The 17,145-nt window shown below is 36.3% G+C and overlaps 4 protein-coding genes across 4 annotated transcripts; 1 reads left to right on the top strand and 3 right to left on the bottom strand.

Moving 5' to 3' along the window:
* Window positions 1–229: 229 nt before the first annotated feature.
* Window positions 230–2,399, top strand: LOC106619848 (uncharacterized). The gene is made up of 4 exons (XM_014238135.3): window positions 230–488; window positions 554–704; window positions 761–1,038; window positions 1,685–2,399. The coding sequence occupies exons 1-4, from the start codon at window positions 294–296 to the stop codon at window positions 2,339–2,341; spliced, it is 1,281 nt and encodes a 426-aa protein (XP_014093610.3). The 5' UTR covers window positions 230–293; the 3' UTR covers window positions 2,342–2,399.
* On the bottom strand, window positions 2,330–5,906 carry LOC106619849 (uncharacterized). The gene is made up of 4 exons (XM_014238137.3): window positions 4,608–5,906; window positions 3,779–3,926; window positions 3,245–3,519; window positions 2,330–3,039 (listed from the first exon to the last, which is right to left on the bottom strand). The coding sequence occupies exons 1-4, from the start codon at window positions 4,806–4,808 to the stop codon at window positions 2,404–2,406; spliced, it is 1,260 nt and encodes a 419-aa protein (XP_014093612.2). The 5' UTR covers window positions 4,809–5,906; the 3' UTR covers window positions 2,330–2,403.
* A 139-nt stretch (window positions 5,907–6,045) lies between these two features.
* LOC106619852 (uncharacterized) lies at window positions 6,046–9,330 on the bottom strand. Its single transcript, XM_014238140.3, has 3 exons — window positions 8,935–9,330; window positions 8,700–8,841; window positions 6,046–7,937 (listed from the first exon to the last, which is right to left on the bottom strand). Exons 1-3 carry the CDS (start codon window positions 9,160–9,162, stop codon window positions 7,009–7,011), a joined length of 1,299 nt encoding a protein of 432 aa, XP_014093615.2. The 5' UTR covers window positions 9,163–9,330; the 3' UTR covers window positions 6,046–7,008.
* Window positions 9,331–13,021: 3,691 nt separating this feature from the next.
* On the bottom strand, window positions 13,022–16,400 carry ppk13 (pickpocket 13). The gene is made up of 8 exons (XM_014238130.3): window positions 16,229–16,400; window positions 16,032–16,158; window positions 15,671–15,955; window positions 15,521–15,608; window positions 14,501–14,586; window positions 13,860–14,228; window positions 13,412–13,518; window positions 13,022–13,265 (listed from the first exon to the last, which is right to left on the bottom strand). Exons 1-8 carry the CDS (start codon window positions 16,389–16,391, stop codon window positions 13,123–13,125), a joined length of 1,368 nt encoding a protein of 455 aa, XP_014093605.2. The 5' UTR covers window positions 16,392–16,400; the 3' UTR covers window positions 13,022–13,122.
* Window positions 16,401–17,145: the final 745 nt, after the last annotated feature.

Raw genomic sequence — 17,145 nt, 5'->3', positions numbered from 1 at the left:
ACTCAAAGATAAGCCAGAAGCTAATTCATAATTGATTCAAATTGAAATCGCGGGATGAGATAAGATGTCGCTACAATGTATTACATTATTTAGCATTAAGATAGTTACTAGCAACAATAGCAGCGCACTTGAAAACATTACTAGTATATGTGCACCTAACTACTACTACTATATACATACATACTCGTATATAACAAACGAAAACGATCGCGAGTAACACATTGTAATGGCAGAGAAATCATTTGCGATACAACAAGTAACGGCAGTTCGAAATCAGCGAGTGTTAGGAACAGATGCCGGATGAAATGAGCGAGAAGGTCGTTTGCACTTTAAGCGCTAAAGAATGTGAAACAGTTGTTAGAAATGCATTGAAATTAAGTCCAGATGAGAGTATAAAAATTGCAAGCTATACACTTGAAAAGGGATCAAACGATCTCGTGGGTTTTATGGGTGAATATTTCAAGCTTCGCGTGCAAATAGCAGACGAGGTGAGCAAAATGCTGTTTAAAAAATGCATTTCTTATAAAATATAATTATATTTATAAATTCTCAGCACTCAACTGAGGGTAAACGAGAGCTTTGTTGTTTTGTAAAATCGGTGCCCGTTTCTAACGAATTGCAACGTGCTGAGTGTGAGCGCAAGTGTTTTTTTCGCAAAGAGATCTGTGCCTACACAGCGATCTTGCCGAATATACAAAAGTATGGTGAGTATAATTTGCATTTGTTGCTATTTCGAAATCTTATTTCCGATTGCACTCAGCCACCACAAAACTGTATGCTGAATGCTATTATGCGCGCAGTGATTTATTGGTGCTTGAAGATCTCTCCGCTGCACACCTAGGCTATCGGCATCTGACCAGCGATGAGCCATATACGCACAGGCATATCAAGCTATTTCTCACGCACTTGGCTCAGCTACATGTAGGTAGCATTGCATGGGAAGAGAAGGAAGACGTTAATATCGGCAAGCAATTCGAGGGTTCTTTATTTGAACTGATGTTAATTGCAGAAAATGCGTGGTACGTCACCGGCGCTAAGGTAAAGTTAAATTGAATAGAGTTTAACAAGTTGCAGCAAAGCCACATTTAGGATAATTTGAAGATATATATATATAAAGGGCGTTTTTATTTAGACACGTGATTTTCAAGAAGAAATAAGTCGCATACAGTTTATGTTATGGCCAAAAAAATTCCAGTTTGTTATGGTACAAACACACGATTACACGATTGGTTCTGATTCACACTGATTCGCACGATTTGCAAACGTTGTTCCGGAGTAAGTCTGTTCATTATACAATGGCAAACCAAACTGAGTATAAATCAAATAACTGTTGTCAAAGAGACCAACTACGAAAAAAGTTGTGTCTCATTGAAAACCATTCATGTAAAAAAAACACCGATTACATATCAATTATCTCTACAATCTGTCAAGATAATTTCATCCAGATATATTGCCTTTTTTGATGGCATAACAATAGGCGCCCTCAACTTGCCCAATGGTTATGTAACAAAGAAGCAAATTTGTTGAAAAACTTTTTCTTGACTGTCGCAAAGTTTAACTAGATTAAAATACCTTTATTGAATGGATTTTTTCTACAGTGTTGAGTATTTTGCTTAGAGATACACCCCATTTCCAAATATCGTAACGCTTTTATTGAAATAATCTTTTAATTATGTTTTTACAGGGAATAATTTTCCTTGCGAAAAATTACCGAAAATTTCAAACACCAGAGAAACAACCACTCATCAATGACAAGCTTTTCACGCTGCTTATGGATATGCAAAAGTATACGGAACCCTCCACTAGATCACGTAATGTTTACTTACATCGTGATTCATGGGATCGAAACATATTTTTTAAGTTCGATACAAATAATGAACCAACTGCTTGCTGTATTGTCGACTTTCAACTAAGCCGGTACGCTCAGCCTGGCTTAGACGTACTATTCTTTTTATATGGCCAAACCACAGCAAGCGAAAGAAAGCTGCATATGAAGGAGTATATCGAGCATTATGTTTCCGAGTTGCAAGCGCGCTTTAAGGAGTTGGATTTGCCACCTGATATTGTTATTAAGGCGGAGCTTCTGGAAGATATACGTCGTGCTCATCTGCCAGCACTCGTTATTATGGCTATTACTAAGCCGTTAACAATGATGCCAGACGGTTTGTCTAATAAGTGGCGTGCAGAGGAGCAAGAAAAGTTCGACCACTATATGAATACTCAGCGTGATGAATTTTTTCAACGTATAATGGAAATGGATCCCTCCTACGAGTCAAAGATTATGTGGCCCATTGAAGAACTTATAGAATATTTAATAAGAAATCCAGACTTGTGGCATTAATTGTATAATTTCTATTACTTTATTAATATTATATTAATATATATTGTTATTAACATTACTTTCTACAACAACAAACTTATCATTTCGTCAACACACTCAAAAATATAATCTCGGAATGTCTTATCAATTTTTAACAGCTCGAGCACCTCTTCCACTCGATCTACATTTGTATAGCGGTGAAATGCGTCCGGATGATTCAACTTCAAATCCTTTAAGTAATCGCCCGGTACTCGCAGTATCGTCGCTGATATACAGTTGTATAGTGCGCCAAAGAGTTCCAACTCTTGCAGGGATTGCTCAAATTCGCTCCGACTAATTAGCTGCTCTGCTGATAGGCCCTGTTTCTTTAGTTCCTCAGCAAAGTAGTTATAGTATCTATCATAGCACCAGTGTTTCATTGTTTTTCGTTGTTGTGGTGTTATATTCAAATACACGGCCATGAGGACATCGATCGCCGGTGGACTATAGCGTGCCAGTTGGTAGTCTACGAGAACGACAGGTTCTGTATCGGGTTTAAATTTGTTAAAGAATAAGTTGCCACCCCAGAGATCGCGATGGCAGAAAACATTCCGATATTTTTTTGACGGATTTACCATTTCGTATACGTTGTCCATACGTTGCGGCAGCTCTTCGGCAATAAACTTTTGCAACGTCTCGCATTGATAGGCAGGGTGGACGCGGGCAACAGCTAAGATAGCCTGCAAGCAAAAAATTCTGAAGTAAGAATTTAAGAGTGCCAACTTTTCCAGAAATCTTTCTTTAAATAAAAAAAATTAAACGTTTATTTTTGCCCAACCTAATACATATAAATATATGTATGTTATATTACTCCTTCAAAATTAAAAAAAAATCGATTAGTTATATAGGTGTTTAGAGCGACTAAGTTATCTACTTAATACTTACCCTCACTCCCGCAGTATAAAAAACCACCTCTGGTGAAACTGTCATCTCTCTTAAAACATCTTTTAGCTGCTCTCCGATATTGACTTTATTTTGCTCTTCATATGTGACAATACAAGCATGCATTGTTGCTAAGCTTTTCAGTAGTACGTCTATCTGTGCTTGTGTTAGAAATTCCCCGGGGTCCACTAGCGCCTCATAACCCATATCAACAATATTTTGCATGACAAACAGATCTCTGCGTGTAAAGTAGCACTGAGCACACCAGACGGTCGACGCTGTAGAAGATAACAGACATTATTAAAAATCTCTATTGATGGACATAGTATTATTATTGAGAATGATAACACAATAGATAACGCATAAATGGAAACAAAAAGAAGTGAACAAATAGTAAATACCAATGCTCAAAAAATAGTAGCTAAAATTTATCTGCCTGTTAAGTGGTTGCAAAAATTACCACGACAACTTTAAGTGGGTCGATATTTGCTTATTTTGTTATTTTCTCCAACAAATCCAAATACTTGTTATACTCACTCAATTTCCTCAACTCATTTAAGAGTTGCTCGTATATCGAGGCTTCTTTGGTAAGCATGCCACAAGCTTCAATAAACGCCGTCATCTTGGGATTTTGATAAGGCAAGGATTTAACGAATACTCGCGTTGTTTGAATTGTGTCGTTGGACTAGAAATGATACCAGAATTGGTTTATCCTGATTTGTACACATTTATTTGTTTTCACATCTTACAAAATGTGTGAAATAAAAATATATCTATACAATATATAATATTACAAATAATTTACTCTTTAATTAATGACGCCACAACTCAATAAATTTTTTGACAAAACGAACTTCGAAACGAAAAAAAAACGTCAACTTCGGCTGTACCCAGTTTCCAAACAAAAAGTAAAATTTTGATCGTTCAGTTTGTATGGCAGCTATATAGTAATCCAATCTGAACAATTGGTTCGGAAATTGTCTTTGACAAAGATACATATTATATAAAATTTCGTGAAGATATCTTGTCAAATATATACTTTTTTTTTAATACAAGAACTTAGTTTTGTATAATTGCTATATGCTAAAGTTGTGGAGAGAAAAGAATATTTGCAAAACTTCAGATCGATATCTCAAAACTGAGGGACTAGCTTGCGTATATACCGACAAACAGATCATTGATAATCATTTACCAACTATACAATACTTTATTGGGTCCCGACGTTTTCGTTTGTGTTAAAAGAAGCTTAGCAATCTTAACAAAAGTTAGGTTTGTATATTCCGTTGAAAATATTAATTGTTCAAAACGAAACACCCTTTATATGCGGCAGTTAGCCGTAGGTCAGTGCCACTCAAATCCACATTACCTCTAGAAATTTGTATTTTAATTCCAAACTAAAATATTCGCCTAAGTAACCAGTTGGTGAACACTCTGGCGACACATTATATTCCAACAACGTAGCAGCCGTATTTGAATTCAATATATTTCTCAAAATTTGCTTGACTTCGGAGCGTGAAAAGAGATCATTTTGCTTATCAACACGTACAAGCGTTGTTGTCGGACTCATTTTTATCACTTTTGCCAAAAGCTAATTCGCGAAAATATTTGCGGCGCTCGCAGTTTCTGAATGACAATCAAAACCAACGTATATCGTGAAATAAATTTGTATACTATGTACTGGTATCAGAAAAGTTCACAAACACGATCGCGTCGTCGTCGCGCCTCCACAAGCGAATGGCAACTAAATAATATGGTTAGTTTACTCGTTACTTATACTAATCAGTTATAACTGAAGATAAAGAGTGATGTTTACATTTATTCATTTTATAAACATTGGGGCCAACAGGAAAGTAATCATAAAAGTTCTTGATATTTATACTCTTGCAACATGTTGCTACAGAGTATAATAGTTTTGTGAAATTATATATCTCGGGAAGCACTCGAGGCATTTTAACCAAAAATCAACTGCAAAAATTGGCAAAATTGGATGACAACTAAGACTTATTCCTATATAACAAACTTTTAAATTCCGTCTCTTTCGATTCTTCACTTTATAGTATTTAAATTAAACATCAATAAAGTTATCAGAATAAAACTTTTGATAAATAGTGTAATAAAATTGTCGACTGGCACTGTAACTTGTGCTAAAAATGGGTAGGTCAAAACTTTACTTAGCCCCCATATACTTAACTTTATACCGCAACTCTCGGTCAATATATAAGAAATCTTTATGGAATTCAGAAATGATCTTTTTCTAATAACGGTGTATCCTCTTTCCTTAAATGAACCACGGCGATTGAAACATTATTTCAGATGTTATAGCATTATCTTGGAAAAAAGCCATGCCAAATTTCGTTACGAAAAAAAGTTTTTCATACAAGAACTTTCATCGTTTAGTTTATATGCAGCTATATAATATATATATAATAAATCTAAAAAAAATTCGAAAATTGTAGCGTTGCCTTGAGTAGCTTCTTGGGGAGAAAAGGACGTGTGCACAACTTTAGATCAATGTCTTAAAAAGTGAAGGACTAGTTCACGTATTTACAGACGGACATGGCTAAATCCACTCAGCTCGTCATGCTCATTATTCATACATATATTTTATAGGGTCTCCGATGTTTCCTTCTGCTTGTTACGAACTTCGTGACATACTTAATATACTCTGCTCAGGGTATAAAAAACTATACATACACTCAAAAATGGTATATTTAGTGGAAGTGAAATTAGCCCGCTCCACACCATAAGTCATTTGACAATTAAGACATCTTTAGAAAACTCAACACAAATTAAAAAACTTAAAATTAGTTACTTATGGCTTTTTATTGCATGAAACAAGTTGCTGCTTTGCTCTTATCAATAGTTGACAACAAACACATTTATGGATGCCATATGTCATTATCTTGATCAATATTTATATTTTGCTAACACCAGCTAGACAAATTCCGACATTATGGTCCTAGATAAAATTACAAAGAGTTAGCAATTTTCGCTCTGCTAAAACACATATTCATTGATAAATTATTATATATGTATATACTTTGTAAAATATCTGTTCATAGCCTTCTCAGTCTAAATAAAATTTGTTTTACTTAAAAATTCAAACTTGTTTTTGAAACATTCTATTCCTGTAGAATAAATTAATTGGAGTAAGCACAATAACATTTCTCAGTCTCTCGTCCGTATTTAAAATCAAAGTCTATATGCAGTTTCAGATATTGATTACATACTTGGAACCAGATGTCGACCTAATTATATGATCCGACAAGAATGAACTTCAAAAATAAGAAAAGACGGTAATTTCGGCTGAACCAAAGCTATAATACCCTTCACAGATGCATTTTTTATAGCACAAATGATCGTACCGTAGCCCTGGACAATAATAACTGCTAAATAAAGTTTACCATAAAAGGACTGGATTTGAACAAGTAGTTTGTACGGCAGCATATGCTATAGTAGTCCGATATCGGAGAAAGCGTACACATTTCAGGTCGATATCCCAAAAGCTGAGGAACAGAAACTACAGACAGACGGACATGGCTTAATCGACTTAGCTCGTCACACTGATAATTTATATACACATATAATTTTTAGGTTTTCCGACGTTTCCTTTTGAGTATTACAAACATTGTGGCAAACATAGTAAACCCTCTTCAAGGTATAACAAGACTACTGCTTGGTATTTGGTAGGTAATTGATCTGCATCGTAGTTACTCAAATAGCTACATATATGTGCTGAACATATCTTATTATTAAATGCTAATAGATCAAATGCGATTAGTGCTCTCATAACTTTCTTCGCTCAGAAACTGCAAAATGTCACAAATCTGTTCCGCCATATACTTTCCAAAGTCGGGAAATTCATTCATCAGTTTTAATACTACATCAGTGCGTTCCACATGAACGTAAAAATTGGTCACAATCTCTCGTGGAACATTCAGAATCGTACTGGCAATCGCTCTGTAAAGCAAACCGAAAAACTGAAATTCCCAATAAGATGCCAATAAATCTGAAAAAGAGAGCGGCACAGCTGTCTGCGCAAACCCATTGGCGACGCAATCTCTTTGTAGAATATCGTAATAAAAGCGCAAATATTCCATTTCTTTGGCTTTTCTTGTAACCTTATCTAGGTTCATAAACAATATGTATATCAAATCGATAGCAGGCGGACAGTAGCGCGCAGTTTGATAATCCACGAATATTACCGAACACTCGTTCGCATTCGAAGTGGCCAAAGTGTTGTCATTAAAGAAGATATTACCGCGCCAAATATCGCGATGGCAAAGCACATTGCGATATTTAGCAGAAATATTGGTCATACCATACACGCTTTCAATGGCGACCAAAAAGCGCGCTTCAATAGATTCCCGTACAAATGTTGGTAGTGCTTCTAACTGTGATGTAACCAAAGTGCGAATGACACGTAACCCCGTGGTGTACCACGGCACTCGATGTGACACAGTGATCTCTTCTTCTAATTGTGGATAGATGTCGCCAATACAAACGCCTTCTATGTGTTCGAGCGCTAAACTGGATGCGTGCTGAGCAGCTAAAGCTCGTAGCACGTTTTGCAAATAGTCGTCACGAATACATGCTTCGGCTTTGGGATACAGGGCATAACCCAATTGTTCCAAATCTTCGAGAACAATGAGATCGTCGCGTGCATAGTAGCAGCGAGGTGACCATGAAACAGTGGCTGAAAAGAAAGAGAAATTCAAATTATCACATTAATAACAACTCTCCTGTAATAAGAGCGATTTTACTTCAGCAGACAATATCAATCTTCTGAGGCGATTTCTAATTTAAAATTTCGGTTCTTATTTGGTTGCAAACTACTTCATATACGCGGCGGTCCGATTTCACCTTCAACAAAACCATTGGTACAAAAAAACCAAGGAACAGTCGACACAGTGGACTTTGAAGAAGCGAAATACTGTCTCATTGGGAATCTATAAAATATATATATTTATGATTCGCATGACGGACTGAGTCGATTTAGCCATGTCCGTCTGTCTGTATATACGCGAACTAGTCACTCATTTTTTGAGATATCGAACTGAACTGTACACGTCCTTTTCTTCCCAAGAAGCTGCTCATTTGTCGGAACCGCAGATATCAGGCCATCATATAGCTGCCCTCCAAATTGAGTGATCGTAATCAAGTTCTTATTATTTTGTATAGCAATCGTGTAATCTGCGAAGAAATTGTTGAGGTCGAATCACTATAGCATATAGCAGCCACACAAACTGAACGATCAAAATCAAGCACTTCTAAGAAAAGTTTTGTATTTGTTACGTGATTAGAACTGCGCGTTGGAAGAATTTGCAGCAAATAATTTTTTGAAAAGTCTCAAAATATGATTTAATCACTTTTCAGTTGAACAAAGAAGACTTTGTGTTTGAAATAACAAAAGAACCAGTTTTAGTATCAAGTTAATTTAAAAAGTTATTGTACTTACAGTATTTCCGTAATTGCTTCAAAAGTGTTACATACAACCCTGCCTCTTTTCGAAATATCGCCTCCTTCTCAGGCTCTGCGCTAGCCTGGGGCACACGTTTGACGAAAGCACGCAGTTCGCGCATTTCGCGCCCATCAGCTAGCTGCGATTTTACAAGCAACATGTATAGAACTAATTTCACACACTTTCAGCCCAAAAGTGTGCCACAAATTGGGCTGTTAACGCCAAAACTTACATTTTTGTTTTCATCTGCCTCAACGACGCTGTACTGCACCAACAGATGATAATATTCGCCAAGATAGCCACATGCATTCTCGGCCGGCGTCAGTAGAAAGTCTTTTAGCTGCAACTTAGACGCCGTTACACAGGCTTTGGCCAGAATTTGTTGGCATTCTGCGTTCGTTAGCAGCTTTTTGGTTGCCGCTGGAGAACTTTTATCTAAATCGGCAATATTTAGTGACATTTTCGCTTTTCTTTTGTAATTCTAAAATTGTTGATTTCTTGTATTTATACAGAAAAATTCACTTTTGCCTTAATTTCCACCAGTTCAGCGTTACAATGTGTCTATGTTTTGGCGACCGTCCAAATTCGTAGAGCTTCTCGAATCAACTGTCGCCGATATTTATCGAGCAATAAGTGCAATAAGTATTATATATACAGATTCAGATGTTTACAAACTTATGCAAGCACATACATATATACATATGTTTATGTGGCGTTTGTTTGTTACATACATCTGTTTTTATTTTGTTGCCGATATCGTTAAAAATATTTATTTACAAAGTAATTTTCTGTTGTTGTTTTCGGAACAAAATATCTAATTGCGTTTCTCACGTTTGATAAGAAACATACCTATGTACGTACAGTTTTATTTGTTGCTGTTACACAATTCGTTTATTTGTGGAAATATTTATGTAAATTATAAATGCAGTCTCTCCGACAATAAGTTAAAGCCCTTTGAAATTCTATATTCTAGATTAAGGGGGTAGTCTACACTAGAAACTTTAATAAATCTAAAAAATTATCTTACGCATTTGGACAGTTTAAATAGTTACAAGTTCGCCGGTTTGGTTTTAACTTAAAACTTTAAGCGTGTATTTCTTGAAAATTTCTTTTTTAATACGATACCAACGATTTCTCAAGTTATACCGGTTCTACCGATTTACCTGAAATTTTAAGAGAGTCCTCTTCGTAGACTTATCTACAGGAGCTAGCCATGTTCCCAAATTGCAATTTTTACTATTAATAAAAATTCGAAACAATCAAAAAGTAAGGAAGGGCTAAGTTCGGATGTAACCGAACATTTTATACTCTCGCAAAGTCAAATGGTATACTCGTTTGAGATTTCTTTGTGGATTGACTGATATTTTCGGTAGAAGGTCAACTCTAGGCACTGGGGTCCACATATTTAGTACTTAGGGGTTTGAACAGTTTTAGTTCGATTTAGACAATTTTTGGCCGCAAGGTGGCATACTTTAATTGCATTATTCACGCAAAGTTTTACCCCGATATAATCATTGTTACCTGATTTGCATAGTGGAAAGTGAAAGAATCAGATGGAATTTAAAATGGTGTTACATGGGAAGTAAGCGTGGTTGTAGTCCGATTTCGCCCATTTTCACACTATGACATAGAAACATGAAAAGAACGTTATGCACCGAATTTGGTTGAAATTTGGTTGAGGAGATCTCAAGATATGGGTTTTCACCTAAAAGTGGGCTGTGCCACGCCCACTGGCTAATTTTGAACGCGGTTCCTATAAAGCCAATTTATACCATCTCAGAGATAAAATTTAATGTCTCTGGAGTGTTTAGTGCTTGATTTATCGCGCTTTTAGTAGTTTTTAACAGTACCGTTATATGGGGAGTGGGCGAAGTTGCCACCCGATTTCAACTATTTTCACACCGTCAATAGAAGTGCTAAAAACATTTGCTTCTAGTGAATTTTGTTATTATAGTGTTAGCGGTTTAGGAGATATGAACGGACGGACGGACGGACGGACGGACGGACGGACAGACAGTCACCCGGATTTCAACTCGTCTCTTCATCCTGATCATTTATATATATATAACCCTATATCTAACTCGATTAGTTTTGGGTGATACAAACAACCGTTAGGTGAACAAAACTATTATACTCTGTAGCAACAGGTTGCGAGAGTATAAAAAAGGTAAAAAAAAGATCTCCCACTTATACAGCTGGTTTTCGAATTTTTATACTCTCGCAACCTGTTGCTACAGAGTATAATAGTTTTGTTCACCTAACGGTTGTTTGTATCACCCAAAACTAATCGAGTTAGATATAGGGTTATATATATATAAATGATCAGGATGTCTGTCCGTCCGTCCGTCCGTGCAAGCTCTAACTTGAGTAAAAATTGAGATATCTTTATGAAACTTGGTAGACATGTTTCTTGGTACCGTGAGACGGTTGGTATTGCAGATGGGCGTAATCGGACCACTGCCACGCCCACAAAACGCCATTAATCAAAAACAAATAACTTGCCATAACTAAGCTCCGCAATAAGATACAAGACTGTTATTTGGTACACAGGATCACATTAGGGAGGGGCATCTGCAGTTAAAACTTTTTTTTTTTAAGTGGGCGTGGTCCCGCCTCTAATAGGTTTAATGTGCATATCTCCTAAACCGCTAATGCCATAATAACAAAATTCACTAGAAGCAAATGTTTTAGCCCTTCTATTGACGGTGTGAAAATAGTTGAAATCGGGTGGCAACTCCGCCCACTCCCCATATAACGGTACTGTTAAAAACTACTAAAAGCGCGATAAATCAAGCACTAAACACGCCAGAGACATTAAATTTTATTTCTGGAATGGTATGAGATGACTTTATAGGAAAAGCGTTCAAAATTAGAGGTGGGCGTGACACAGCCCACTTTTAGGTGAAACCCCATATCTTGAGATCTGCTCAACCGATTTCAACCAAATTTGGTGCATAACGTTCTTTTTATGTTTCTATGTCATAGTGCGAAAATGGGCGAAATCGGACTACAACCGCGCCTATTTCCCATGTAACACCATTTTCAATTCCATCTGATTCTTTCACTTTCCACTATGCAAATCAGGTAACAATGATTATATCGGGGTAAAACTTTGCGTGAATAATGCAATTAAAGTATGCCACCTTGCGGCCAAAAATTGTCTAAATCGAACTAAAACTGTTCAAACCCCTAAGTACTAAATATGTGGACCCCAGTGCCTATAGTTGACCTTCTACCGAAAATATCAGTCAATCCACAAAGAACTCTCAAACGAGTATACCATTTGACTTTGCGAGAGTATAAAATGTTCGGTTACATCCGAACTTAGCCCATCCTTACTTGTTTTCATTATTTTTTATTTTTTTAAGTTTTTCTGTACTATTGAAATGTTAATAAACAACTAATCAAAAAATGGATAGTAAAAATATGAAGTGCCTTTTTTACGACACTTTGAAAATTACCTGAAATTCATGCTTCTAGACTAGAATACCCCCTTAAACAAGTACAGAGCATGTTCTGTTATTTAGTTTTGTGCAGCCTTATAATGTTTTACACAATTCATCCAACCTTTTTGGCACCATTTTTAATAAATTCATATCATCATCCTAAGTTTCTTGAAAAAACACTTTCCAAAAACAGCCTTTTTTTAGTTTTCTACAATTTTTAATGACACGTAACCTTCAAAATACACGAGTATACATGGCTAACGGACATGCCTAAACTGACTCAGCTCGTCACGTTAATCACTTATATATAAATATATATATATACATAAGTATTAATACATACTTTGTAATATCTCCGAAGTTTCCGTTTTGGTGTTACAAACATCGTGACAAACTTAGTATACCCTGTTCAGGGTATAAAAATAGGTATGGATGTTACCCAACATCCTATTTTGAGCAAAAGGCAAATTCTTCTACCAAAATTATATCTAAAAGCAAAAAGATTGTTATAAGACTTAAATCAGATTCGATAGTGATTAAAATGTATATGCATATGTGTGTAAAAACATTAGAATAGAAATTTACTAAATAAAATTGCCGGATATTCCCTACCTCAAACCGCTTGTGAGAAAACTCACTATAAAATCAGAGATGATCATATAGCAATTCGTTTGTTACAAGGCAGACGATGTTGGCAACCATCCCTTTTGTTGTCAATAAGGGTTGTTCACATTTCCCAGGTTACAAGTGTCGAGTCAATCAAAAACGTTCTATATTTCCATCTTAATAAAAACTGTAATCCAAATACATATGCACCATATTTGTATTGTTTTCAAAGTTGAAAAAATCACACATAAATTTCTTGACGCCAAAGTGGTTTTATTTATTAATTTTATTAGCAGTTAATTAGAAGGCAAAGAAAAGAGCTACGAGAAGTCGCTGCTTGTCTTCGTTATCATTTCAGTGGTTGTATTTTATGAAATCAGCATTTTTTGACGCAATTGTCGCTTCTCCGACACCATGGTGCCATAAGGGCGAATTGTAATGTAATAAATAATCTCCACGAAGCTCAAGAGACTGGCGCCAACGAAAAGGCCGGTAGTGCCGCCAATTGACACTGAAAGAATTGCAATAATATTGACGAATGGTCTTTTAATCCGAAACATATATTAAGATTGCAAACAGAATTCTGTAGACATGTTTATGAATAACACAACAATAAATATATATTAAAATATAAATTAATTGAAATAACTCGCATACCCACTAGATCCAACTTTCCACGCACAACATTTCGCTTATAGCGCTCTGTGGGCAATTCAATAAGCGAAATCTCAACTTTAGCCAATGGATTCTGATTCTCTAAAATGCTGAAATACAAATATTTATTTTGGTTTAATTTTTATATTAATCACTGTTAGCCTTCCCAGTCGGCATTTGCAAACATAACGGACTTAAAGTTGAGTCGGCTTACTGAATAGATCGAATCCTCTGGCGCGAACTTCTTTATGAATATAAAGCGAGTCACAATAGCAATACATATTACCATATATACCTACTGTCGAGTTTTGATCACGAACATTATGCGAATGTCATCGTGAAAGAGTTAGAAACGCATTACACTTATCTACACACTACCGTTAAATATCCGCCAATGTGACCAGCCATCTGTCAAATGCTGACTGGGTTGTAACTTTTATTCTTTGCTTACTTTTCTTTGCTGTCATGCACCGTAGAAATGTCAACTTCTGTGCAGGAAGGCAGACAATCGCACACCAGCCCTTTGCGTCCGCGTGACCACTTAGCAATGATTACCGATAAATCTTCGTAATTGCGATTCAAACACTCCAACCCATCCATATTGCACATCTGCCAATCTGGTGTGTTCGGTGAAAGATGACTAGAGCAATTGCAGAATTCGATCTGGCGATCCTTACGGCATTGCACTGTACAAGCGGAATAACTGTAGTAGCGGTGGACGTCCAAATTATTTTCATCACTAAATCGACAATTGCGCTGAGCCACACTCGTTGCACGAATTTGTTCGTCGTTTTGAATGTCTCGCTTGGATATGTGGCGACTTAGGGAAATAGGTTGATAAACTATTAGTTACCTTTTAATTTTGTTGTAGACATTATAGAAACTGTGATGGCTGCCGAACTGATATATACATATCTTAAGAATTTCGAAATGTAAAATTATAACTTTTTTATACATATACCTACATATCAATGTGTTTTTGAATGAAGTGATGCCACAAAAATTAAGCCAAATTTCATTATTAATCCTTAATAAACCTACCTTAATATGCAAGAACTCTTTCTGAGTTTTGTAAAAATTCACACAACTTACACAAATGACACGTACGGCCCAACTAATAGGTAATCCGTTTTGGGAGTAACAAAAGTTGGTACCTCCTCCTCACCAAGAATAAAAACCTTAAATTAGACAATAACAAAGGAAATAAATAAATTTGAAAATAAGTACTTCAAAAGTGCAGGGTAAGACATATTACGTCTTATGCTTTCAAAAAACAGCCTTTTATATTTGCGATATTTTAAGTTAATTTTTTGAATTTATTTAGACTGAATACATCAGCCAATGGGCCCACTTTAATGGCCACAGCATTTTTATTTGCCCATTACTTTTTAGATATCTCGAACGATATGGGGTTTATGTAAAAACGACTGTTTATTTTAAGCTCGTCAATACTCCGAGCGCCGCTGGCGAAGGCTTCATTTTCTAATAACCCCTCAAAAAGAAGTCAGAAGTAGTCAAATCGGAAGATCTGCGTGACCAATAAATTCTGCGCTTTTTTGGCTACAGACCCATGGAAGTTTTTGCTGCAGAAATTCATAAGTTTTATGCGCCCTGCGATATAGCGCTCCGGCTGGTGGAAACCAATTACCTTCAAGACGTTTTGGCTGATATAATGAATCAACATCCATCGAATTCAATTTATGTTATGTGAATATGTTTATAAAACTCGAATGAAAATTATGTTCCCCAAATAACCGTTTGTATGCGAACTCTCGGTTTTTGAGATATCGATCTGAAATTTTGCATACGCATAACTGAACGATTATTTTGAATGTAAAATGTCACTTTTTTGAAGAGTTGTTTCGGTTTAAATGGATCGGATGAATTCGGATTCATGAATATATCTCCAAGTTATTAAGTGTTTGCATAATGACACAAAAGATGGCGCATCCTGTATTGTTGAAAGAATATGTAATATATCGTAACAGGTTACAAAATATTTTACTCTCTTTGATTAGCCATCTTCATTTGTATATAACATTAATGTATAAAAAAAGCACATCATCTTAAAATTTATCAAAATAATTAATTTTATAAGCTTTAAGTACTTACAGTGGCTTCAGTGTGCAGTTCCATTTTCAAGGATCCTGGTCCAGTATAGCGATTTGAGTACATATTCAGCTTGGGGCCATTGTTTTTACTGAAATTCGAGGAAGTCTTCAGTTTGTGATCGATTCTTTATTAAGAAAAAGCAATACACACCCCGCTTGTAAGGAGTTGACGGCATAACAAATGCCCAGTTCCGTTTCCATGCGATGGAAGTATTTACAACATTCAAAGGCCTTGTCATTCCACATACAATTTTGTATTGAGTCCTGACAACTGCTGCGCACCAATTGAGCGTAATACGAGAAATTCGAGTAAAAGCAGTTTTCCGCCGGCTCCTCACCGCCACATTCATGCACGGTGTGATAAGATTCGCCACGAAAGAATGAAATTTCGCTAAGCACTTCCTCCAATGTGAAATCATGATCGGCGCCCCAGAGTCTGGTAAAAAGGTGAAAAGTGTGAATATTTCAATTAAAAGCGTAGAGCAAATCCTTTTAGGTATTTTAACACTTACTGCTCCGCCACTTCCTGTATGCGATCCATGTTTTTCGATTCACAAACAACAATTGCCGGGAAATTGGTGTCCCAATCCCGATAGGAACTCTCCACCACAAAACTGATGGCATTGTGCTCAAAAGCATCTAGTAGACACAGAGTTAATAAATATATATGAGCGATTCAGCATATCACATTGAAAATGTAAATATGTACCCAATGAAACCTTTATCAGCTGCCAGGAAGCCAGCCACGAGGCCACTAGACATAACGTCCAAAACAATCTCTCTATCCATGATGCATCTTTGTCCACAATAAATTTTGCTCCATGCAATGTTGAATTTTTGAAATACTCCTCGACAAGTTGACGCAAACGCATATTTCTGACTCTTTTGAGGTACCACGAGAGCTCAAGTGATTTCAAAAAACACCTAACGACCAATAACTCGTGGCAATGTAAAGCTAAGCTCATTACAAGTTGGCATGACCGGACTTACATAATTTATTACGCATTTTATTATAAGTATTGCCTCTTATCTCATTCGAATCAGGTTATTACAATACATTATTACATGCCAACAATGGAACAGATGTTACAATTCACAAGAAATTGAGAATATATGCTCAACCCCAAAAATCACTCGGAGGCGTTCAAAGAGAATATGTGGGAAAGCAAATGCGTTTACTGTTTGTGAATGACCAAGTTCAAATCGCTTCCATTTGATAAATTACAAGTAATTTTTTTTGTTTTAGGGTTTTGCACCGTAAAGGGATCGTCATCCTACGTGAATAGTGTATCCACTTAAATACTTTCCCGTGCCTCGTGCCGCTTTCGCATTTCTTCAGGGCAAGGTTCCCAAGTTGGACATTTTGCAGATCAGTTTCTACTCTACCTGCGTCCAGGAATGCCTATGATTTTATAGCCAGCATCAAACTACAAGTATTTGGCTCACCTTCTATTGACTCGAATTCTCCGGGCACAAGCTCTCTGGCCATGTCCCTTTTTTAGTGCGTAGTACATAAGCTTTTGTTTTTGTAGATTGTCCGTATTGAGTTAATCCAGTTTATCTTCTTATGTTCTGCGTGCTCCTTTCCGTCGACGGCACTTAAATAAGGTATGGTTTGCGTCGTCT

This window comes from Bactrocera oleae, chromosome 3 (genome assembly GCF_042242935.1).
Source record: "Bactrocera oleae isolate idBacOlea1 chromosome 3, idBacOlea1, whole genome shotgun sequence".
Taxonomy (NCBI): Eukaryota; Metazoa; Arthropoda; class Insecta; order Diptera; family Tephritidae; genus Bactrocera; species Bactrocera oleae.
The sequence above is the reverse complement of the archived record's forward strand: the minus strand, read 5'-3'. Positions and strand labels throughout refer to the sequence as shown.